Source organism: Heterodontus francisci, chromosome 27 (genome assembly GCF_036365525.1).
Source record: "Heterodontus francisci isolate sHetFra1 chromosome 27, sHetFra1.hap1, whole genome shotgun sequence".
Taxonomy (NCBI): domain Eukaryota; kingdom Metazoa; phylum Chordata; class Chondrichthyes; order Heterodontiformes; family Heterodontidae; genus Heterodontus; species Heterodontus francisci.
In genome coordinates, this window is record NC_090397.1 from 23,377,930 (window position 1) to 23,404,235 (window position 26,306).

Here is a 26,306-nt window from a genome sequence, read left to right on the forward strand (position 1 = left end):
TTGCAGGTTGATAGGTAAATTGGCCATTATAAATTGCCCCTCGTATAGGTAGGTGGTAGGGGAATATAGGGACAGGTGAGGATGTGGTAGGAATATGGGATTAGTGTAGGATTAGTATAAATGGGTGGTTGATGGTCGGCACAGACTCGGTGGGCCGAAGGGCCAGTTTTAGTGCTGTATCACTAAAACTAAACTAAAGAGCCTTCCAAATACATGCACACGAACAAATCAACCAAGAAATGCAGGAAACTTGGCAGATTCCTCCTTAATAAGAAAAGATAGAACACATAGCCAATCATAATGTTAAAATAGTTTTGTCAATGATGATAAAGAATTGAGACAAAGATAAATATAACTAATGGAAACAATATTTTGCCAAAAATAATTAAGTTATCTTATATTTTTACAAAACATAACATGATATTATTTAACTCCACTACTAAATCTACATTTTACTAAAAATAAAAACAATTTCAATTGGCATTCTGTGAAGATCCACCACAACTGCCAACTCTCATAAGGACAGTAATTAATAGAAGTGGAAAGTCAACGACAGTGACAGTCAAGATGGCCACAACAATTCCAAGGGCTTGAAAGAAAAATAGTTGAAGACATCTCTGAATAAACCAAGGATGAAAGTTGCTTATCGGGCAATTGATGCCAGCGAGTGGGCAATATGGTCTGCATGCCACTGAGAGCATTTTCTGTACCCTTAGTATCTGGAGTTACTCCCTGCCACCTGCTGTCTCAAGGTATGGAGTGAGGGAAAAGACTCTTAAGGCTGTTGGACCTTTATTCTGGAGATGGTTTGGGAAGTAGTCATATATTTTCATAAGATATTTAAACAGTTGATGCTTGTTCCCATCATTTCACAGTTTTAGATCAAATAATTGGAATTGATACTGTTTAATAAAAAATACTGCTGACCTATAGTTATCATTCAGTCTTTGTGGCAAAATGTCAATAAACTATCCGCAGAGGGACAAGCTGGAGCTGATACCGTTTACAGCATACATGATTGAAGTGCAGCTTGAATATAATTAAGCTGTCTAATATATATTGTGTTAAAATGAGCATGTATTTCAAATGGTGGCAGTCAGTACCCAATAAGGATGTGTATAAAAAAGAATTGTGTATGCAGTGTACGTTCATTCTTTGTGCCAATGCTTCACATTCAAAATTGATGTACAATGCAATTCAATGACATGAGGATAGAGCTGTGTATGTAGTACTGTTAATGAATATTGTGCATGTGCGCGCTCTCATTTGATGAGAGTGGGAAGCAGTAAAGCAGATGATGGCAGAATCTCACCTTAAATCCAATATCTGACAAGGATGAAAAATCTGCAATTGCCCAGAATTTCATCTAATGAACATATAGTGATCCTGGGATTCAAATCATGCAAGTTAATTAACTAATAAAATAAACCCAAGAACAAATGTTCAATACATTCTAGTTTTACAACCTATAATAGAAGGTGTCAATCTTAGCTCTGAGCAAGCTCTCTAACCTTTGAACCAGATGTTTATGGGTTTAAGTTTCACCCGAGACTAGAGCACATAGTTGGTTCAATTCACTTATATTGCTGGCAGTAATGGCCTCAAAATGAGGTCATAGCCTTACCACCCCAATAAAACTGACGAAGAGGACAATGGCATTTGAAGGGACCTACCATTGGGCACTTAAGGCACTTGCCTGTCTCCATCAGTAGGTTCCTTTAAATATGCAAGTCTGGGTCCTAGGGCCATTTGAAGTCAGAATTGATCATTGTGTGTGCTGTGCACCATCCAACCAGTTCTACATGCGAGGAAGGTGTATTGACCTAGCTAAGTTCAGTTTGGAATTTTTTTTTGTCGGGCCATGAGGAGCAGGCTAATAATAAACTGAACTGTACTCACCCTGGAACCCCCACACTCTGCAACCATGATACTCCACTTACCTGGCTGACGACTGGGGCAACCCAATATTAATGAGGTCATGGCTCAAAATCTTGGCCATCGGTATAAGTGAATGGACTCTAATCTCTGCTGACACTTCAGCACAGTACTGAGGGAATGCTGCACTGTCAGAGGTGTCGGCTTTTGGGTGAGATGTTAAACCAAGGCTGCTCTGTTGGCTGGATGAAAATGATCACATAGTACTTTCCAAAGAAAAGTAGGGGCGTTCTCCTGGTGTCGTAACTAACATTTATCCCTCAACCGACCTCTCTGAAATGGACGTTCTGCTCACTAATCTTATTGCTGCCTGTGGGACCTTACAACAGTAGCTGTAATTCATTGGCTGTGAAGCGCTTTGTGATGTCCTGAGCTATTCCTTATTGCAGTGAGCCCAAAGGCTTTACAGTAACATCATGTTTTAAAATTCTTTTAGGTTTGTTCCATTACTTTATTCTTGGAATTTATTAATTGTTTTTAATAATTCACATTGTCATGCAAGCCCCCACCTGCCAAAAATGAGGAATATTATTTAGCCACATGAACGTTAATTCAAAACTGTTACTGGAGTGAAGAAAGAATTGGTTAAAAAAAACCCTTGGATCCTTGGCTGGAGAGACATTGTTGCATATTAACAGACAGTACTTGAAAAGGACAAAGGGGCTACTCCCTGCTCCAATTTAAACCACAATGGACTTTTGATTACCAGACATTGAGGGTAGAGGAGCTCGCATTCCAGGTTAACTGCTAAGGTGGCCGAATACACAGAAGACATGGTCAGACCAGTTTAGTCACAAGACTAACTGGCTTTTGCAGAGTTTTGAACTGAGAGTTTTAAATTGGCCACGGAGAATTTAAACTGAGAAAGCTCTTGCTCCTGGATTGAGAACATCTCTCTCCTGTCTGCTCTCATCTCATTCTCACCAGCTTTGAAATCCATTGAAGACACAGGAGTCCCAAGAGAGAAAAGTCTCCTACAGTGAACCAGGGTTAAAAAGAATACTGGGCCCCAATGAAAAGCAAGAATTACATACAAGCAAGAACTACCTACAAAAGGACTCTACAGTGAGCTCGAAGTACAATAACAAGAAACTCTTCAGATATTGCCTCAAACCTCTCCATTTTATTTTTCTTCTGTAAAAAGTAAAAAGTGTCCGATCTTACAGCAGGGTGGGATTTCCATTTCCACTCCACTCATTCCTCGCCCCTGCTTGAGTGAGACTACTAATTTTTGGTGCCTGCTACTGTAAAGTTACCTTGCCTCTTAGGCCACGCTCATTTCACATTAGAGCCTTACTGCTATTTGAACAAGGAGCTCTTCACCCCACCAGTCAGAGCTGGACACAAAACTAGGCCAAAGAGGCGAAAGGATAGTATGCTAATCCACTGCTTAACTTATCCCTTTGCAACTTGAACTTTATATATTATCATTGAATTATAGAATTTGATTCATCACTGAACAAGCTGGAAATAGAGCAGTTCTGGATTGAATGAATCAAAAATTGCAGAGTTCACTGATCAGAAAGTTATTAAATGCACTAAGTATTTATGCTATTCTACAGATAAATTTGTCCATAAAACCCTTTGAAAAGCAACTGAAACTTTCTCATGCCAGCCTGGCTTACTTTGTAAACTAGCAGTGAAATCATGGTGCAAGAATGTGCCAATGTCTCTCCACAAAGAGCAAGTTATTTCATGTAACAATAGTCATTGGAATGGGAGGAAACTGAATTGCTGAGGTGGCCTAAATGCACATAGCTGATTTATGTTGCCTTCACTTCGGTGACATATGGTGAGTGAGTTTTATTTATATAAGCCGGGCCAGGTCTTTTAAGTGTAGCAGAGACTTCATTATCCAAAATATTGCTGAACCACGAAATGGTTCATTTTGAAATAAGATTTCGAGAATAATAATGTGAAAAATAGTTTAACATTTACTGTAATATACTGTATTTCACAATATCTATATGAATATATGGATTCAGAATTATAATCTCTTTTATTTTAGTTTAGTTCTATTTGTTATATATAATGCACAAATACACATATGCATTACTGACCACAGACTTACAGAGTGGAATTTTACTCCTGCCATGATGGGTTGGAGAGGGTGGTGGGGCTCGGGGTGGGGGTGGGGCATGTGGCTAAATCAGTAAAAATGTGATACTCGACCCCAACCTGTCACAAACGCACTTACTTCGGGTTTAAGCACGGTGGGTTAGGGGGTTAGCTAAGTAACCCATTTTGGAGAAATTGATTTTTAATTATAATATGTATATCTGTTCCTCAGATTTTGGCATTTGGCTTTAACGGCTGTGGGTTGGGCTCCCGAAGGCTTGGGAATCCCAGCAAGCAAAGGCAGACCAAAAGAGGCAGATCCAGCAGCTCATTGTTTTTCATAGCACTGCTTGTGTGCCAGAAGGAGCAGGAATACTTCACCCAGGTCCCTCAAGCAAATCTTCTGTCATGATTTGCTTCTCTTCCATTATCCCTACCTCCCCATGAGCCCTCCCAGCTTTGATCTCTCCCTCCCTGCAATCTCCCCCTCCCTGTGAACTCTCCATCCCTGCCATTCCCCCTCCTTGCGATCTCTCCCTCCCTGCAATCTCTCCCCTCCTGCGATCTTTCCCTCCCTGTGACCTCCCCTGTCGTATAATTGTCTTTAAGAGTTATGTCTCTTTAAGATCTTAGTATGCTAATGAGCTAAGTGCCAGGATGCAGTCATATGACTACAAGCTTGAGTCACTCTGTAACTGTAACACCTAGAGGGAGGTCCTGTAAATAGTTTGCTATGTATTGTGTATAATAGTTTAGTTGTAAAGAAACCTATTTGAGATTTTCAACCATCTGGACTCCACAGATCTCATTTATGTTGCAACAGACAACATAAAAAGAACTCATTACATCCCCCTCCCTGCAAAATCTCTTTGTGATCTCTCCCACTCTGCGATCTATCCCCCAAGCGATCTCTCCCCCATGATCTCTGACCCCACCATCTCTTCTCTCCACCATCTCTCCTCCCCAGCATCTATCCTCTTGGCCGTCTCTCCTCCGCAATCTCTCCGTCCCCACAAGCTTCTTTCCCCATGATCTTTCCCCCATGGATTCTCACTACCCAGATTTCTCCTCACCACCATCTCTCCTCCAAACTCTCCCTCCCTGTGATTTCTCCCCCACGATATCTTACCCTCCCCACATTCTCTTCCTCCCTGCTATCATTCCTGCCCCACAATCTCTCCTCTCCATGATCTCTCCCTCACAATCTCTCCTTCCTCGTGAACTATCCTCCCCACAATCTCTTCCTGTATGCAAACTCTCCCCCACCACCTCCCCCCCCCCCACCGTGATCTCTCCCTCCCCACGATTCCTCCCTCCCTGCTGGCTTCCTCACCCAGAAGCGGGTCACCCTCTCTGTCTGATCAGCTGCTGGGCAGAAACAGAGCCAAAAATGCTGATGAGTTTCTGCTGTTAAATTTATCAGGAACTCCATGTTCCTGGCATTTCCGGGTTTCTCACCACAAACATGTACCACTGCTCTCTTCCCACTACTCCATAAATATCTGGGTCATAGGATCTAATTAACTATTTCTGCTGCCTGTAAGGATCCTAAATGCGCTTGATGTTGATTTTTTTATGGATTGCTTTGCTATATCCTCCCTTCAAATTGCACTAGAAAAATCAGAGGATAAATTCTGCTATTAAACCTTAAAATGAAAACCTCACACAGTTTCAGATTAATTCCTGGCTCTTGAGTATTAAGGAAAGTAAAAGTGGGTTCAGATGTTTTTTGTTTCTAGCTCTATGTGCACCATGGATTAGTCTTGGGCTGAGAAGACCTGCCTTACCCTCTGCCAGCTTCTTCATTGCTTTATGTGGGATCTCGCTGTGCACAAATTGGTTTCTATGTGTCCTATATTATAACAGTGACTACATTTCAAAAGTACTTCATTATCTATAAAATACTTTGGGATGTCCTGAGGTCATGAAGATGCTTTATAAATGCAAATTCTTCCTTCTTTTCTTTCATTACTAGTTGCTTGGAGGTGGTCAGACCTCAATGATTCACCGTTCAGTCTCACCCCCCGATCCTACTTCCTCCTTGTGGGAAAAAATCTGGGTCTCTGCTCAACAGTCCCCTCCTAATGACAAAGATGAAAAAGGAAACTAGCCGAATGCATAAATGTTGTACTCCATCGTACAGTGCATTGCAATGCTGCACCTGAAGCTAAATTGCCCTTAACATTTTCAGCAATGCAAAGATTTTGCACATTGACTAGCTACTGCACTGTGATGTACAAATTAGAAACCATTCAAGTAAAAGGCAGCTTCATTTAGCTTAAAGGCACAAGCTGCTCTGAAGAATCAGCTGCTTGGAATGTCACTTTGTACAGATAAGGTGTTATGACGTCCACCAGACCTGCAATATGATTGGCTGACAGGCATGTAACGGTTATGCTAATCAGCAGCGACAGTATGCAGGTCGGAATCTTCAGATGGCAAAGCCTATTAGGCTTTTGTTGTTACCCAAACCAAATATTCCTCCAAATGATATCTAGTTTAACAATGAGCAGGCAACAATGCAATCTTAGCACCAAGCAATGACAATTCTAAGCAGCTTGTAGAATATGACTATTATTGTTGTGTTGTCCTGTTCATGAATGAGATGCTTTAAATTAATGTTTGTTTCATTTGCTCTCCAGGCAGTTGAGGAATCTAATAGCACAAACCCTCTTTTTGACGACATATTCCAAGGAATTCTTGCTGGATCAGGTTTGTAGGGCTTGCAGAAAAAAGATACAAACTTCAGGTTTCCAGCAATTGCAGTTCTTTCTTACCTCGACCAGGAAATGAGCTTGGGCAGTTTTATTTTATACAGCTGAGAAAAATAAAGTTCAACATAGTTTACAACTTTCTGTTCATTAGATTAGATTAGAGATACAGCACTGAAACAGGCCCTTCGGCCCACCGAGTCTGTGCCGAACATCAACCACCCATTTATACTAATCCTACACTAATCCCATATTCCTACCAAACATCCCCACCAGTCCCTATATTTTCCTACCACCTACCTATACTAGTGACAATTTATAATGGCCAATTTACCTATCAACCTGCAAGTCTTTTGGCTTGTGGGAGGAAACCGGAGCACCCGGAGAAAACCCACGCAGACACAGGGAGAACTTGCAAACTCCACACAGGCAGTACCCGGAATCGAACCCAGGTCCCTGGAGCTGTGAGGCTGCGGTGCTAACCACTGCGCCACTGTGCCGCCTCAAAGAGAACATAATAAATATTGGCCCGGATTTTGTTCTCAGAGGCAAAAGAACATTAGACTAGCCGGTTCATTACACTTGGCCACAGACTTTCTATGCACTGGAATTTGCTGTGATTAGAAAACCATTTCGGTGTGATCCCTTCTACAGGGGAGCTGGGATACATGTGAACTGGACAAGCAACTATGAATCTCCCTAACCAATCAGATTGAAGACTCCTTATTCTGCAGGGGGCTGCTTTAAACCTCCAAAACAACTGGGCTGGAGTCAGGTGGGATGTGACAATTTAAAAGATATCAAACTTGACCCCAACCCAACTCCAACCTGGCCACTTACGATTTAATGGAGGCTGGATGGAGGGATGGTGGGTTGTAGCGGAGGGGGAGTGTGCAAGCAACCTGCTCTCAGCAGGCATGTTACCCATTGAAATATTACAATGAATCTGTGTACCCTCATATTCTAGCTGTCTTCCAGCTTTAACGGTGGCCGACCATGTTTCCCAGGCAACTGAAGGGAGGCAAGGACTGCTAAGTGGAATACTGAAGTGCTTTTCCAGCACTGCTTGTGGGCCAGGAGGAGCATGGGTACTTTCCCCCAGCAACCCCCTGAGCTTACCTGCTTCTAGCCCCACAGGTATGCCACCCCTCCCCCACTCCCCCAGGAATGCTGACTCTCCCTCTAGAATCGGACTGTCCTTGGATCAGATTCCTACCCACCCACCCCCAAATCAAACCCTTTCCAGGTTTGGAACCTCCCAGGCCTGCCACCCCTTCACCCAATCCCCCCACCCTAGAATTGGACCACCCCATAGAATCAGACCAGCCCCAATTCAAATCCCCTCCCCCACCACTGTTATCACTACCCCAACTGCAGCTCCCTACCTGTTCCAGCTTGCGGACTCCTTTGGAATATTCCCTGTCTGACAGGGAACCAAACCTGTCAGCCATGCTGGCTTCCAGATGGGGAACCTGCTGGAAAAAAGACACATGGAGAGGTTAAATCATAAGACCCAGACTTCTGGGTTTCACAAATACAATTCCCTGCCCCTGCTCAGAAAACACTCCCAGTCAAGATCAGAGTCAGAATCAGGAAATCAATTCGAATATTTAAATTCAATGCCAAATCAAGTAAGGAAAGTGAAATACAAGAAAGAAAGATGGGAAAAAATGAGACAGTAAAAGAGTTTTTAAAAATGAATACATTTTTTTAAGATCTTCAAATCAATCAAAATCTGAAGGAATGAAACTCCGCACTTATTAACATTAATTTTCAGCCCCAGAGAGTTGGTTTGGCAATAATTAAGACATACCAAGATATTGAAAATTCACTTGGTGGGGGATATTTTATGTAGGCACTGGCTCAAGAGCTGGCGAGAGCCCTGTGTTGCATCGCCAGGGATGGATGGATTGCATCCCAGGTTGTTAAAGGAAGCCAGGGAGAAAATAACGAATGCACTGAGGATCATCTTCAAATCCTCACTAGATACAGGAGCGGTACCAGACGATTGGAGGTCTGTAAATGCTCCTGAAGTGCTGTAACCAGCAAGGCTATGGAAGGAGGATTAGATTGGGTGGCTAGTTTTTCTTTTCAGCCGACACAGACACGATGGGCTGAATGGCCTCCTGTGCCATACTTGTTCTATGGTTGCCTCCTTTGGGGAAGGGCCACTGCATTGCGTGCCAATTAGGCTCTTAAGTGGACAACAGCAGGCCTCCCCCAGGATTAAGGACCCCGGCACGGAGGTCCTGCCTGCTGAGAGCTGCTGGCTAATCAGAGCTGGCACCTCTTTTCCTGAGCAGCGCCACAGAGGAGGCGATGGCTGCTGCTGGTGGAGCCTCCGCCTGTGGCCTAGATTCGGTGAGGGACCCAGGCCACAGGTGAGTCATGGTGGGAGGGGTTTCACAGGGTGGGGGACGCGGGGCAGTAGGTGTAGGGGGGTCGGCAGCAAGGGCAGGGTGGTCGCTCTCAGCGGGTCCTGCCCCCTTCCTGATGCTGAGTCCCTCGATCAGGCACTAACTGTCTTTGAATGAGGGACACCCCTCTGCATGCGTTTGCTGGCATGCTCCCTGCATGGTGACATACCCGCCCGTCACTGGGCTAATACCAGCAGAGATGGGATGAGGCCCTTAATTGAGCATTACTTGTCCACTTAAGGCCCTCGATTGATGGCGGGACAGGAAGGCCATCCATGGTCCCACCCGCCACAGACTCAATTGGGGTGGAGGTGGGAAGGGGACAGCGTCCATACCCACCCACCATCCCGCACAATTAAATGCTCCCCCACCTCCAAACTCACCACAGGGGAGAGCATAAAATTCCCCCCTTAGACTGGAATAGGTAAGCCTTAACTTGTTCTGGTGAGTTTTGTAGGTATCTAGTGGTAAGTACAGCAACTTCACCATGTTTCATGTGTTTGAATGCTGAGCTGCTGGGAAAGACATCATTGTCATGCAGCTGCTGAGGAGGAGGACAACTGATTTCTGCATTTAATTGCACATCGCTGAAAGCTGCCTTCTGATTTACTCTACAATAATAGTGAGCATTGATAGCATTACTGGATTTTTTACGATAAAATTCAGGCCTTAATATGTAGCACTCCATCCAACTTGTTTGAGAAAGTGTCTGACACAATGCCAGTCAGCAGCTACGTTCATAACCAGATGAATAGGCACCACAGCTTTTTGTACCCATAACTGCCTCTTTCATTTTTAGAAGTTCTTTAACTATAACTATAAGCGCATGCATTGCAAAGTGTAATTTGCATCGTAGTGAGAATTTGCTAAGTATATTTGCAAACATAAATTCCTCAATAGTGTTGCTCAATTCTTGCTTGAGGTTCTATCTAATGCAAAATAAAATGCAGGTTTAATGAATGCATTTATGAACAACAAATAACACATTCACACTTTAGTAGGGAGTAAATGGATATGTGTTTGGTTCAAAGGCTGGACAGACATTTAAAGTGCATTTATAAACTCCAACTTTAGAATTGCTGCGGAGCACTTTTCCACTTTGCATCATTGATTGCCCTGTAGTATAAATATAAGGTTAAAGTGCCATCTCACAAATTGGATTTGACACAGTTTGGACTGTAATGGTAGCACAGTGCCAAACTGGGTTTAAGACCTGTCCCTGGCAGACCATAGGCCACCTGGACTCTGTTTAAACCTGTCCACAGTTAATTTACCATTTAGCTAGTGTGAAAGCCATTCCAATGATCTTTAAATAAATACGGCTGTGAAGAGGAGAGTTCATTCCTGGTGTAACCACACAGACTACAGAATTCTGTCCTTCCCAGCACAATATGAGTTCCAACCAGGTGATATCAGTAGGTATAAATACAGCAATAACTCAGTCTGAGGGTTTTCTGTGTGTGACTGAAAGGATGGGACAGGCAGATGTGCTGAATTGGCATTTCTCATTTTACCAAATTTCCAAAAGTTATTGTGACTTGTTAGGGTATGGGTAAGATCCAGAATTTTGCATAGCTGCAGTATTGTATTCATCCATTCAGAGAAAGCATCACTATTCCATTACTACGCCTTTCTTTACAGGAAATAAAATGCCCATGTTTCCTGCATTACAACAGTCACTAAACTTCAGAAGAACTTAACTGGCTGTAAAGCACGTTGGGACATCCTGAGATTGTGAAGGTTGCTTTATAAATGCAAATTCTTCCTTTTTTTCAGATTTACAGATTCAGAAATGTAACAGAGACTATGTCCTATGTTGCTTGGGGCATTGTTACTGTATTGGCTATTCTTGGACAGCCTCATTCTTAATATAGCCCAATACAAATAGTCTTCTCAAATGCTTCATGTTGGCTGCCAAGACATTATGGACATCGTACCAGGATATGCTGCAGTGAGACTTCAAGAACCAGTGCCCATTTTCTGTTCTGTTCTGCCAGCTTCTGTTAATACATGTTTGCAAATCGGTGTTGATACCATTGGAAACTTTGTGATAGACATGGTGCGCTAATTTCCAGCAAAATGGCATGCCCTTTTAAGTAGGATGACAATTTTCAGCATCATTGTTTCTTCGACCCCTGCCACTCACTCCAAGGGCTTGCTGCTCAGAGAAACCGCACCTTGCAGTGGCAAAGGTAATTCTGTCCCTAGAGTACAATTTCTTTCAGTTGACACAGCTGGTTGCACAGCAATTGTTTGATATTCATGTAAGCCAGCTGAATATTATTGTCCTTGCTCTGTGGGTCAACTGCACAATTAAACAGCAACAGATGAAACAACTGTTGCTACAGTGTAAGGAAAAATCAACAACAGCTGGCTTCCTGGGTAAAGTTGTCATGGCCATTTGGTCACCAGTTTACTTTATCTGCAAATGTACTTATGACATATTATAGTGTCCTTTTTAAAATGTGCAATCCATAGAACCTTTGTAGCATGGTGTATGATGGAGGATGACTGGGCATAACATCACATAGCTAGAAAATCATAAAGCTATAGTTTATCTTGGCCTTGGGATATGGCTGAGATTCAGATATAATAATCACTATTTGCTAAATATACCAGGAGATTACAATCTCTGCCCATTATAAGAAAATGTTCCATGTTTAATGCATAGTTGCATATAGAAGTCCAGTTCACCCATCACATTGTGCTCGCTGATCTACGTTAGCTCCCAATCCAGCAATGCCTTGATTTTAAAATTCCCATCCCTGTTTTCAAATGCCTCTCACCCTTCCTTATCTCTGTACCCTCCTCCAGCCGTACAGCCCTCTGAGATCTCTGAGCTCCTCCAATTCTGGCCTCCTGCACATCCCTGATTTCCATCACTTTACCATGAGTGGCAATGTCTTCAGCTGCCTAGGTTCTAAGCTTTGGAGTTCCCTCCCTAAACCTCTCCACTTCTATATTTCCCTTTCCTTCTTTACCCTTAAAACATGCCTCTTTAACCGAACATTTGGTCACCTGTCCTAATGTCTCCTTATGTGTCTCAGCGTCAAATTTTGTTTGGTAACACTCCTGTGAAGTGCCTTGGGACATTTTACTGTTAGAAATGTTGCTGTTATATTCCAAATAATCTTTACAGTAGTTATATTTTTCAAAATACACAAGATGTAATTAGTTATCCCAGTGTTTTAACTTGTTGTGATTCAGGTACATATATATAGTGGAAGCATGAATAACTTTTTTGATATGAACATAACAACTCCCAAAAAAGAATGAAAGACTTGCATTTATATAGCGCCTTTCATGACCACAGGATGGTCCAAATGCTTTGCACCAATGAAGTACTTTTGAAGTGAAATCACTGCTGTAATGTAGGAAATGTGACAGCCATTTTGTGAACAACAAGACACAATATTATCCCAAAAAATAGGCCTGTCATAGTCTGACAAAAATAAAATTGAGATATTCTCAAATAAGGTAAGGACTGAGAGCCAGGACCAGTTTCCAACTGCTGATTGAATAGATATTTATGTGCCAGCCCAAAGTTTGGTGACTCAGGTTGGTTGAAACAAGCATTAAATATAGCTCACAGCTTGTTAAGTGGCATAGTGGTAATGTCACTGGACTAGTAATCCAGAGACCCAGGCTAATATCTGGGGACAGGGGTTCAAATTCCACCACGGCAGCAGGTTGAATTTAAATACAATTAATTTTTAAAAATCTGGAATTGAAAGCTAGTCCCATCTGGTTCACGAATGCCCTTTATGGAAGGAAATCTGCCGTCCTAATCTGGTCTGGCCTACATGTGACTCTGGATCCACAGCAATGTGGTTACCTCTTAACTGCCCTCTGAAATGGCCGAGCAAGACATTCAGTTGTACAAAACGGCTACACAAAAGTTGAAAAGGAATAAAACTGGATGGAAGACCCGGCATCGACCGAGGCAGCAGAAATGACAATGGCAAACCCAGCCTTCTAAATCCTGCAAAGTCCTCCTTACTAACATCTGGGGGCTTGTGCCAAAATTTGGAGAGGTGTCCCTCAGACTAGTCAAGCAACAGCCTGACATAGTCACACTCACAGAAACATAACTTACATCAAATATCCCAGGCACCACTGTTACTACCAGGTGAGAAAGGGGTCTAGGGTTCCCTCTCAGCCTTCACCTGGTCTTACCATAACGGGTTTAATTTTAAACACACCGTGCTTTTAGCTCCCCCTTGGTGAATTCTTGTTCACTAACTTCCAATCATCAGACAATGAAACTAGCCAAACAGGTTTTCTTAGGTTTAAAGAAAAAAGGTTGAAGTTTATTAAACTTAAACTCTAATTCGGTTAACGCATGTGGATAAACGATGCGCTCACACTAGCATGCATACACAATACACACATGTGGATATAGACAGAAAAGAGCAGAAGAAATAAGGTGGAAAAATTTGAGGCAATATCTGAAGATGGTTTTAGTTACTGTTCTTCGAGCTCACTGTAGAATCCTTGATTGTAGGTAGGTCTTGCTTTTCATTGGGGCTCAGTATTCTTCTTAAACCTTGTTCGGTGTAGGAGACTTTTCTCTCTTGAAGTTCATGTGTTTTTAGTGGGTCCAGAGGCTTGTGAGAAAGAGATGGGAGCAGACAGGGAAGATCTTCTCACTCAGAAGCAAACAGTCTTTCCCAGTTCAAAAACTCTGTGGCTAGTTCAAAAAACCCTGGACCAGCCAGTTAGTCTTGTGACCAGCTGGTTTAACCAGTCTTGGCTTTTGTGGATTGTATCACCTTAGCAGTCTCTGGAATGCTCTTCTTTACACCTTCAATGTCTGGTGATCAAAATCCATTGTGGGTTGAATGTGTCAGGGAATGGTCCTTTCATCTCCTCAAGTAGTTCTGTTAGTATGCAAATATTTTTCACCAAGTGTCTGGCAGCCCTTGTAACAGGCCTTCTCTTCTTCCCAGAAAGTTTGAAATCAATGTTCATATGACAAAATTAATATGGCTCGTTCTTTGCAGGTGGGGGTCTGCATGACACCGCCATCACCATTCCTGGGTACGTCCTGTCCCACCGGCAAGACAGACCCACCAGAGGTGGAGGCACAGTGGTATACAGTCTGGAGGGAGTTGCCCTGGGACTCAGGACCCCATGAAGTCTCACGGCATCAGGTCAAACAAGGGCAAGGAAACTTCCTGCTGATTACCACCTACCGCTCCTCCCCTCAGCTGATGAATCAATAATCCTCCATGTTCAACACCACTTGGAGGAAGCACTGAGGGTGGCAAAGGCATTGAATGTACTCTGGGTGGAGGACATCAATATCCATCACCACGGGTGGCTCGGTAGCACCATTACTGATTGAGCTGGCCAAGTCCTAAAGGACATAGCTGCTAGACTGGACTTGCGGCAGGTGGTGAGGGAACCAACAAGAGAGAAAAACATACCAGACCTTGTCCTCACCAATCTACCTGTTGCAGGTGCATCTGTTCATGACAGCATTCGTAGGAGTAACCACCGCACAATCCTTGCGATAATGACATCCCATCTTCACACTGAGGATATCCTTCATTGTGTAGTGTGGCACTACTACTGTGCGAAATGGGGTAGATTCAGAACAGAACTGACAGCTCAAAAGCGAGCATTCATGAGGCACTGTGGACCATCAGCAGCAGCAGAATTGTATTCAAACACAATATGTAACCTCATGACCCGGCATACCCCCACTCTACCATTACGATCAAGCCAGGAGATCAACCCTGATTCAATAAAGAGTGCAGGAGAGCATGCCAGGAGCAGCACCAGGCATACCTAAAACTGAGTTGTTAACCTGGTGAAGCTACAACCCAGGACTACTTGCGTGCCAAACAGTGGAAGCAGCATGTGATAGGCAGAGTTAAGCAATCCCACAACCAATGGATCACATCGAAGCTCTGCAGTCCTACCACATTCAATTGTGAATGGTGGTGGACAATTAAACAACTAATCGGAAGAGGAGGCTCCACAAATATTCCCATCCTCAATGATGAAGGAACCCAGCACATCAGTGCAAAAGATAAGGCCAAAACATTTGTGAGCATTGGATACTGCAAAGTGTTATGACCGCGGTGGAAGAAACACACTGTTAATTCAGTCCAGTCGCTCCACAGGTAGCAGCAGATTTCTTTAAGCTTTTTAAATCGGAAAAGCAGCCAAATTGAACACACTAGTCTCCCCCCAAATGAAGCGGGTCAATCCAGGTATCTTTAGACAACAACAAATTAACTATTTATTTAAAAAAATAAAATCTTAAACACCTCCAAGATAAACTTATGTCTAAAGACTTTATAGCTTCTTATTTAAAAATCTAATTCCCGCATTCACATACATACACACAAAAATTAACAATAGTTTGGTTTTAGATTAGCTGGCTGTTGAGAAAAAAATAAAGTCTTTGCAAGTTACGTTCCTGATGAGTGGAGTTTTCCAATGTAGAAACAGTCAAAGGTCACTTGAAGTCTTCACAGTGGTCCGATGGGGAACAAAAAAAGTCCTTCAAAGATAGGAATTCAGCAGTTTGGCTGTTGTAGCATTAAACTGTCCCTTCAGTGATAAACACAGCAAATACCGATAATTTGTTATGAAAGAAAACATTTTCTTATTTTTCTTAGGGAATTAATTCAGCTTGAAACTTTGTAGAATTTTGAGAGAGGAATAACACAGCTTCTTCAGTTCAAATCACCTCAGAACTTTCTCTGCTTAAAACCAGTCTTTGCCAGCTCATTTAAAAAGTCAAATGGCAACATTAAATCACATGACTTTGCTCCTGCTGCTGTTGCTTGGCAACAAGAATGCAACTGGCAGTTTGAGTCTCTGGAACATTCTGTCTGAAAGGTGCACTGATCTTTTTACAGTCTTAAAGACACATCCAATATTTCCGAGGAGAAAAAAAAAACAAGACCATGACACCTCTGCCCTGGCAAAATGAAGCATCATTCCCGAAATGCGTTTTATTACAATGTAAATATATAGAAATTGGAAAAACACTAAGATATTTCCTGCATTTACACACCATTCACTCACTAAAAATTTACAGCATTTTTTTAACACCATCACCATCTATATAAGTTAAGATGGTTAAATCCATGACAAAGTGTCGACAATAATATTATATTTCCCCCGAAATATGTACAACTCTTAATTGATAAGGCTGTAATAACAAACTCCATCTAAAGATTCTAGCATTTCGGTTTTCAAACTTTTCCACAAACGTTAATGGGTTATGATCAGTATATATTAGTATTTCTTTATAGTCCTGGCAGACATATACTTCAACATGTTTGACAGCCAGTAATAGTCCCAAAGTTTCTTTTTCCACAGTGGAATACCTTTTTTGATGACAATTTAGTTTTCTGGAAAAATACCTTACTGGTTTCTCTATGCCTGATTTGTCATCTTGCAATAGGACTGCACCAAACTCCAGGTCACTAGCATCGATCACTATTTTAAAGGGCTTAGTGAAATTTGGAGCAGCCAACACTGGTTCATTAGTTAAGATTGCCTTTAGCTTTTCAAATGCTGCCTGGCATTTATCTGACCATACTACTTTGTTTTTCTTTTTTTGCAGCAAATCGGTTAACGGAGTACTAAAATTTCATTCAAATTTCCGGTAAAACCCATACATCCCTAAAAACCTCATTATTTCCTGTTTAGATATAGGGATAGAGAGCTCCATTAAGGCTTGTATCTTAGCCATTTTTGGTAATACCTGTCCTTTCCCCACTATATGCCCAAGGTAAGTTACTCTTGCCTTTCCGAATTCGCCTTTTCCCAGATTTATCACTAAGTCCATGGCTTGTAACTTTTTAAACAGAATTTTTTGCTGGTTTAAGTGTTCTTACCAAGTGTTACTGTATATTAGTACATCATCGAGAAATACTACACAGTTGGGAACACCGGCTACCACCTGATTCATTAATCTTTGAAAAGTGGTTGGGGCATTTTTTAGCCTGAATAGCATCACCCAGCACTGATAAAGACTGACAAAGAGCTGATATATGTTTGGCTCAAGAAGTCAAAGGAACTTGCCATTATCCCTCTGTCAAGTTGATCTCGGTAAGAAACTTAGCGCTGCCTACTCTGTCAATACAGTCTTCTAAACGCGGAATTGGGTAGGAGTTTGCTTTCGTTACCTCATTGACTTTTCTATAGTCTATACAAAATTGGGTTGACCTATCCTGTTTAGGTACTAGAATTATCGATGAACTCCAGATACTTTGACTTGTTTCGATCAAATTGTTTTCCAGCATCTACTGGATCTCTGCTTTCACTTGGGCCTGTTTGTCCGGACTCAAATGGTAAGGATGTTGTTTTAAAGGAACAGTACCCCCTATATCCACATCATGTGTGGCTAAGGTTGTACATCCTGGCTTATCCCTACAAACTCTTATAAATGTTGTGAAAAGCCTGGTTAGGTTTTCACGTTGTTTTGCCTCTAAGTGCAACAGCATGTTGTCCAATTTTCCTAGCCATTCTGTATTCGCTAATCTGATAGTTGGAGGTTCAATCTGAGAATTTTCTATGCCTGCTTCTGCCTTATCCTCACTATTCTTTTCCTTCTGAACTGTCCCGATTACCTGACATACCTGTACTGGCGTATCCTCCTCCCTGTGATAATATTGCTTTAACATATTGATGTGACACAACCGGTTCTTCTTCCAGCGATCAGGGGTGTCAATCAAGTAATCTACCTTACCCACTCTTTTGATAACTCTATATAGGCCACTGAACCATGCTTTTAATGGTTCTCCCCGTGATGGTAACAAAACTAATACTTCAACCTCTGGTTGAAAATCTCAGGCTTTTGCATTCTTGTCTGCCCATTTTTTCATCTTGGATTAGGATGCTTTAAGGTGTTCTTGAGCCACACCGCAAGCTTTCGTGAGCCTTTCCCAGAACACTGATACATAGTCCAGTATCAAAGATTAATTCTTTTAGTCCACAAATCTGTCTTTTATAAGTTTTAGAGGACCTCTTACTTCATGTCCACAAACCAATTCAAAAGGACTGAAGCCTGTAGACTCATTTGGGGAGTCTCTGGTGCCAAATAAAAGAAAGTCTAGTCCTTTAGTCCAGTCATGTGGATATTCATGACAGTATGTTCCAATCATTGTTTTGAGAATTTGGCGGAATCTCTCTAAAGCCCCCTGAGACTGTGGGTGATATGCTGAAGATTTCAACTGTCTAATCCCCAAATTGTCCATGACGTCTTGAAATATCTTAGACATGAAATTAGAACCTTGATTTGACTGAACTTCAAGTGGCAACCCATATCTCGTAAAGAATTGGGTTAACTTTTCGACTACTATTCTAGCAGTAATTGTCCTCAAAGGAATGGCCTCTGGAAATCGAGTAGCCATATCCATGATAGTATGTATTGATATCCCGCTTTTGTTTTTGGCAAGGGTCCTACACAGTCTACTAATACCCTGCTAAATGGTTCCTCAATCACTGGTAGGGGAATTAGTGCTGTCGGATTTATATTAGGTTGTGGTTTTCCCACCATTTGACATGTATGCCAGTAATAATTTTGGCTTATGCATGATTTGATCTTCCAAATTCCCCTATGTCCTGCAAAAGGAATGTAATGTGCGAACCTTAATAATCCTTGCCGATATTTAGGTGATACCTCTATCTGTTAGCTGGGAGGTTATGCTGGTACTGTACAAAACACTAGTTAGGCTACAGCTGGAGTACTGTGTGCAGTTCTGGTTACTGCACTATAGAAAAGATGTGATTGCACTAGAAAGGATACAAAGAAGATTTACGAGGATGTTGCCTGGACTGGAGAATTTTAGTTATGATGAGGGATTGGATAGGCCAGGGTTGTTTCCTTTGGAACAGAGGAGGCTGAGGGGAGGCCTAATTGAGGTGCATAAAATCATGTGGGATCTAGATAGAGTGGATAGGAAGCCCCTATTTCCCTTGGTTGAGGGGTCCATAAGCAGGGGCATAGATTTACGGTAAGAGGTAGGAGGTTTAGAGGGGATTTGAGGGGAGACTTTTTCACCTAGAGGGTGGTGATATCTGGAACTCACTGCCTGAAAGGTGGGTTGAGGCAGAAACCCTCATAACATTAAAAAAAAACACTTGAAGTGTTGTAACCTACAATGCTATGGACCAAGAACTGGAAAGTGGGATTGGCTTAATGTCGGCCGGTGCGGTGATGATGGGCCGAATAGCCTCCTTCCGTGCTGTAAATTTCTGCAACAACTGTCCAGTCTTTGACAGCAGGTCCATGAGGTGGATTCCATTTCCTCCTCAAAACCCCGTTTGCTATATAACAGTCTTCCGGAACTCCTTTCGCCTCAGCTTCTGACAGAGCTGTCTGTGCCATTCGATATATCTCTGGATCAGCTTGCAGTGCTGCAGTTATAGAAGATCTGTCAAACATATCATTTGCATTATTGAAATCCCCAAATAAGGTTTCAGATACTTGGCTATCTGTTTGTGGTGCCACTTTTACCTCCGACAATGGATCCTGTTTAGCCACTGGATCCTCGGGTGACTACACATGTAAGAAATATTCCCGGAACTTGTTCCTGTAATTGCTCCGTTTCCTTAATTTCACTTGGTTCCTCTGTAATTATAGGAGAAACTGATACTTCTGATCTGGCCAAATCATTTCCTAGAAGTAAATCAATGCCCTCTACTGGAAAACTGTGGACAACTCCTACAGTTACTATCCCAGATATTAAGTCACTCTCTAGGCTTACTTCATATAAAGGTATGGGTATATACTCCCCACCAATTCCATTAACTAAAACTTTAGCGTTCAAGGTGCTCTCTAGTGGAAATGTTATATCTTTCCCCAGCAAGAGTGTTTGGGTTGTTCTTGTATCCCTGGCTATAATGATAGGTTTCCCTGCCTCACTTACAGGATATGGAGTTACTCTCCCCTTTGACAAAAATTCATTTTAACTTTCGGGTATTTTATTCTTAACCTCTGCACTCACTTTAGTTTTAGTATCTGATTTTACAGCTGCCATTAAAGCTACAGTCTGGTCTGCTATACTCTCAGTCAGAGTCTTTTGCTCTGCATTAGCTTTGCGTACCCCAACAAGTCGTATGGGTTTACCTCGCAATTTCTTGCATTCTGAACGAAGATGACTCATTTTGTGGCAATGATAACACTTTGGCTTGCGAACCTCACTTCTACCATCAGCACCTTCCTTTCTGACCTGAGGAGGTGATCCTGGGGCAGTTCCAGCTGTTCCTTCTTGTCGCCGGCTACTTGCCTTCTTTTCACTCCTACTTTCTATCCTTCGCGGGTTTATGGGGGTGACGAACAAAAGGTTTTGGCTTATTCACAAGCTCTAAATCATCAGCAATTTCCACTGCTTGCCTAGCTTTCAAAACTTTCAGGTTATCTACATGAGTTCTCACTACTGAAGGAATGGAGATTTTGAACTCTTCTAAGAGAATCAACTCTCGAAGGTTCTCATATGTGGTTTCTATCTTTAATGCCCATATCGAACGGTCAAAATGAATTTGCTTCACCCTCTCAAATTCTAAATATGTCTGCCCAGCCAATCTCTGTAAGTTCCTAAACTTCTGACGGTAAGCTACAGGGACTAACTCATACGCAGCGAGAATAGCCTTTTTTGCCATCTCATAATCTGCAGAAGCATGGCATAAACTTCATGAGCTCTGCCTACCAACCTGCTTTGCATAAGCAGTGTTCAGCTTTCCTTTGGCCATTTCATTTGTTTGGCTATTTTTTCAAAAGATATGAAAAATGCCTCTATGTCCCACTCCTCAAACTGAGGAAGAGCTTGTATAAATTTAAACAACTTTTCGCTGTGTCCTCAGCTCAATTCTGATTCTTCCTGACCTGAATTTTTCCTGAATTCAAGACTACCCCTTTGTCTTAGTTCCATCTCTTTTAGTCTAAATTCCCTCTCTTCTCTTTCACTTTCTCTCTGTTTTTCAAGTTCAAGTTTTATTAATTCTTTTTCAGCTTCAGCCTCAAGTTTTCTTATTGCTATTTCTTTTTCTGTTTCCTGTTGAAGCTCCAGTTTTTTCATTTCTAACTGAATCCTAGTCAATTCTACTGCATCACTCTCTGACCTACTACTTTCTTGTCTCTTGTCTTCTTCTTCTTCTCAATCTTCTTCTTCTTCTTCTAATTCCAGATGTTGGGCTATTAGGTCAATTATCTCTGCTTTTTTGGCACCTGATTTCAATTCTAACCCCAATTTTTTTTGCCAATTCTTTTAGTTTGTTCTTAGTTAAAGTTACTGAGGGAAACATTCTGTTTTCCCAAAACCTCTGCTGCAACCACTAGTGCCATTACAAAAGTATAGACTGTACCTTATTGTACAAGATTCCTGGTTCCTTTTATTTTTCATACCTGGTGTTAGATTTGGATTACAAAAATTGAGTTTCCAATTGATATGATTCCAGACGCGAGAGCAATTAATATGATGCCAGAAGCAAGACACCAATTTGTATGTTATCCCAGAGATGATCAATTAACATGATTCCAAACGCAAGCCTTCCAAATTAGTCTGATTCTGATCCTAGACACGAGTCGCCTAATCAAATATGATTCTGATCGCAGACAAAGCCCCCAGTTAAAATGTATTACGCCCACGGTGGGAGCAACGCACTGCTAATTCAGTTCCGTCGCTCCACAGGTTGCAGCATATTTCTTTAAGCTTTCCAAATCGGAAAAGCCACCAAACTGAACACTCTAGTATCCCCACGAATGAAGCGGACCAAACCAGGTATCATTAGACAACAGCAAATTAACTATTTATTAAAAAAACTAAAATCTTAAACACCTCTAAGATAAACCTACGTCTAAAGACCTTATAATTTCTTATTTAAAAATCTAACTCCCGCATATGCATACATACACACAAAAATTAACAATGGTTTGGTTTTAGATTAGCTGGCTGTTGAGAAAAAAAAAGTCTTTGCAAGTTACGTTCCTGACAAATGGAGTCTTCCAATGTAGAAACAGTCAAAGGTCACTTGAAGTCTTCAGAGTGGTCCGATGGAAAAAAAAGTCTTTCAAAGATAGGAATTCAGCAGTTTGGCTATTGTAGCATTAAACTGTCCCTTCAGTGATAAACACAGCAAATACCGATAATTTTTTAAGAAAGAAAACATTTTCTTATTTTTCTTAGGGAATTAATTCGGCTTGAAGCTTTGTAGAATTTTGAGAGAGGAATAACACAGCTTCTTCAGTTCAAATCACCTCAGAACTCTCTCTGTTTAAAACCAGTCTTTGCCAGCTAGTTTAAAAAGTCATACGGCAACATTGAATCACGTGACCTCTCTCTTGCTGCTGTTGCTTGGCAATTTATTTTTTATTTATTTAGAGATACAGCACTGAAACAGGCCCTTCGGCCCACCGAGTTTGTGCCGACCAAGAACCACCCATTTATACTAACCCTACAGTAATCCCAACCACCTACCTACACTAGGGGCAATTTACAATGGCCAATTTACCTATCACCTGCAAGTCTTTGGCGGTGGGAGGAAACCAGAGCACCCGGCGAAAACCCACGCGGTCACAGAGAGAACTTGCAAACTCCGCACAGGCAGTACCCAGAATTGAACCCAGGTCCCTGGAGCGGTGAGGCTGCGGTGCTAACCAATGAAAATGCAACTGGCAGTCTGAGTTTCTGGAACTTTCTGTCTTAAAGGTGCACTGCTCTTTTTACAGTCTTAAAGGCACATCCAATATTTCTGAGGAGAAAAAAAAAACAAGACCGTGACAAAAGGCTATGAGTCCTGACAACATTCCAGCTGCAGTACTGATGATCTTGCTGCAGAACTAGCTGCACCACTAGTCAAACTGGTCCTGTACAGCTACAACACTGGCATCTACCCAACAATGTGGAAAATTGCCCAGGTATGTCATGTACACAAAAAGCAAGTCAAATCCAATCTGGGCAATTACTGCCCCTTCAGTCTACTCTCAATCATCATGAAAGTGATTGAAGGTGTTGTTGACAGTGATATCAAGCACCACTTAAACAGCAACAACCTGCTCACCGATGCTCAGTTCGGGTTCTACCAGGGCCTCTTGGCTCCTGACCTCATTACCATCTTGGTCCAAACATGGACAAAAGAGCTGAACCAAAGAGGTGAGGTGAGAGTGATTGCCCTTGTTATCAAGGCATCATTGGACCGAATGTGGCAACAAGGAGCCATAGCCAAATTAAGTCACTGGGAACCGGGGGAAAACTCTCCACTGCTTGGAGTCATACCTAGCACAAAGGAAGATGGTTGTGGTTACTGGAGGCCAATCATCTCAGCCGCAGGACATTTCTGCAGGAGTTCCTCAGGGCAGTGTCCTAGGCCCAATCATCTTCTGATGCTTCTTCAATGACCTTCCCTCCATCATTATTTCAGAAGTGGGGATATTCACTGATGATTGTATGATGTTCAGTACCATTCGCAACTCCTCACATACTGAAGCAGCCGGTGTCCAGATGCAGCAAGACCTGAGCTGATAAGTGGCAAGTAATATTCATGCCACACAAGTGCCAGGCAGTGACAATCTCCAATAAGAGAGAATCTAACAATCTCCTTTGACATTCAATGGCATTACCATCACTGAATCCCCCACTATCAACATCCTGGGGGTTACCATTGACCAGAAACTGAACTGGAGCAGCCATATAAAGATTGTGGCTACAACAGCAGGTCAGTGCCTGGGAATTCTGCAGTGAGGAACCCATTTCCTGACTCCGCAAAGCCTGGCCACCATCTACAAGGCACAAGTCAGGAGTGTGATGAAATACTCTCCACTTGCCTGGATAAGAGCAGTTCCAACAACACTCAGGAAGCTCAACACCATCCAGGACAAAGCAGCCCGCTTGATCGGCACTCCATCCACCACCTTTAACATTCACTTCCTCCACCACTGATGCACAGTGGCAGCAGTGTATACTATACGTAAGATGCACTGCAGAAACTCACCAAGTCTCCTTCAACAGCACCTTCTAAGCCCATTACCTCTTCCACCTAGAAGGACAAGGGCAGCAGATGCATGGGAACACCACCATCCCTGACTTCCTTCCAAGCCACACACCATCCTGACTTGGAAATATATCGCCATTCCTTCACTTTCACTGGATCAAAATCCTGGAACACTCTTCCTAAGAGCACTGTGAGAGTACCCACACCAGATGGACTGCAGTGGTTCAAGAAGGCAGCTCACCACCACCTTCTCAAGGGCAATTAAGGATGGGCAACAACTGCTGGTCTTGCCAGCGATGCCCACATCCAATGAAATGAATAAAAATCAGATTGGAGTGGTACAGATAATTAAAAGGTTGGGTGGAGAATATTCCATGTCTAGATTCTGTTACGACCAAGTGGGAGAAATGCACTGTTATTTCTTTACTGTTACTCCACAGGTCACAGCATATCAATAACTCTTCCCTCCTACTGAAAATAGTCAAATTAGACACTCTTCTTGTCCCCCAGAATAAAGCACACCAAACCAAGTTTCTTTAAACAACAACAACATTAACTATTTATTGGAAAATAAATAATAAATCTTAACTACTAATGAGATAAATTTATATATATATGAAAAGCTCCTTAGCCTTCATGCACACACACATGCATTCAAAAATAAATGGTTAACAGTGGACAAAGAATTTTTGGTATACTGCTGTTTCTTAGGAATAGAAAGAATAATAAATAATAAATCAGTTTGTCACGTTCTGGTAGGATGTTTTCAGTATGGCAAGGTGTCCCAGAGTCGAACAGTCAGATGCCACTTAAAATCTCTCCAGGTGAGGTTGATGAACAGTCTTTGATGAATAGCCATTCAAGGCAATTTGACTACAGCAGGCATCACACAGGTCTTTCAGTAGGGGTATAGCAACCAGTCTGCCCAGGACTCACAGCAGAAAAACAGCAGTAGAAGCTTTGTTCAGGTTCCAGGATTTCCCAAAACACAGCAAGCAACAGGAACCACACTGGATGCAGGAATTCCTCAGAGACAGGAGGCAATAGGAATCTGCCACCGTTCAAACAGAGGATTTATTTTCAAGAGATACAAGTCGCCTTTACAGAGAGGTCTTTTTCTCTAGTCTCCAGGCAGGTCAGGTCTAATGTTCAAATGCCTGCTCTTTGTCCAACTCACTGGTTTTTAAAAGTCCAAAGTGAAAGCAAGAAGCTTTCCAGAACTGATCATGTGACCAGACACAGTGTCTCCTCTGTCATTCAAAGTGTTGCTCTTAGGAGGTCAAAAGCCCTTGCTGTTTCCTTGCAAAAGCTTGCTTTTCTTATTCTTGCATACAAAGTAAACATCCAAAATTTGCAGCTATTTGCAGGTGTCCAAGTCCACTGAAAATCCTTTTCTTCAGTTATTAAAACACACAGAAGTCTAAGTTTTTAGTTAAAAAAACCCTTTTGCAACAATTTATTTTCTTATTATAATTGTGTCAAGAAAACCTGCTATGCCAAAGAAGGAATTTTTAATTCCTCGATTGGAAACCTACATTAAACATTTAATGAAACAAAAAGAGCTGGAATCCTACAGTTAACTTTTAAAAAAAGCTGGCAGCCAAGATGGCCACCACAAATTGCATTTGAACACCTTGCACATCCCAAGACATCAAAGAGGAGACACATGTCTGCTGACCCTGTATCCAAAACAATGGCTTGCTCTATTGATTGATCTACCTGAGATTGCTTTCATTAGCAAGATATTCAAAGTCATCCTGGGACATTAACATTGAAAGGGTGAAGGGGAGAGATTGAAATTCCTAAACTTGAATCTTATTAGAAGGTAGCAGAGAATACACCGAGGCAGTCATGTTACTGTCTGTCAATCGCTACGAAAGCTGGGAGTTTCCCTTGGAAATAGCAGAGAAGCCAGTGACGAAAACTGTGCAGAAGCCAGAAGGGCTGTCTCTCTCTCTCTCTTTCTCTCTCTCTCTCTCCATCAGGCTTGGGGGATCTTGCAAAGCCCAGCTGCCGGTTGCTTGATCCAAGACAAAGACACCAGGGGAAGAAAGCCACCTACAATTCTGCCTCCAAGAAAACCCTGAACCAGATGGACCAGCTACAATGTGCACTTATATCAGCCAAAGACTTCAAGAACACAACTTCATCCGGAAGACAATGGAATCACCCAACTCCACATTCTGTGTATTAATTTCTATTTGTTTTGGACTCTAATCTAACCACA

The 26,306-nt window shown here is 42.1% G+C and overlaps 1 protein-coding gene across 1 annotated transcript in view; it reads left to right on the forward strand.

Moving 5' to 3' along the window:
- Nucleotides 1-26,306, forward strand: part of LOC137384924 (anoctamin-2-like) — a 186,167-nt gene that overhangs the window by 4,138 nt on the left and 155,723 nt on the right. The window contains exons 2-3 of the mRNA XM_068059633.1: nucleotides 4,226-4,378; nucleotides 6,636-6,705. Of these exons, the coding sequence (XP_067915734.1) occupies nucleotides 4,226-4,378; nucleotides 6,636-6,705 (223 nt within the window). The remainder of the gene's footprint in view (nucleotides 1-4,225; nucleotides 4,379-6,635; nucleotides 6,706-26,306) is intronic.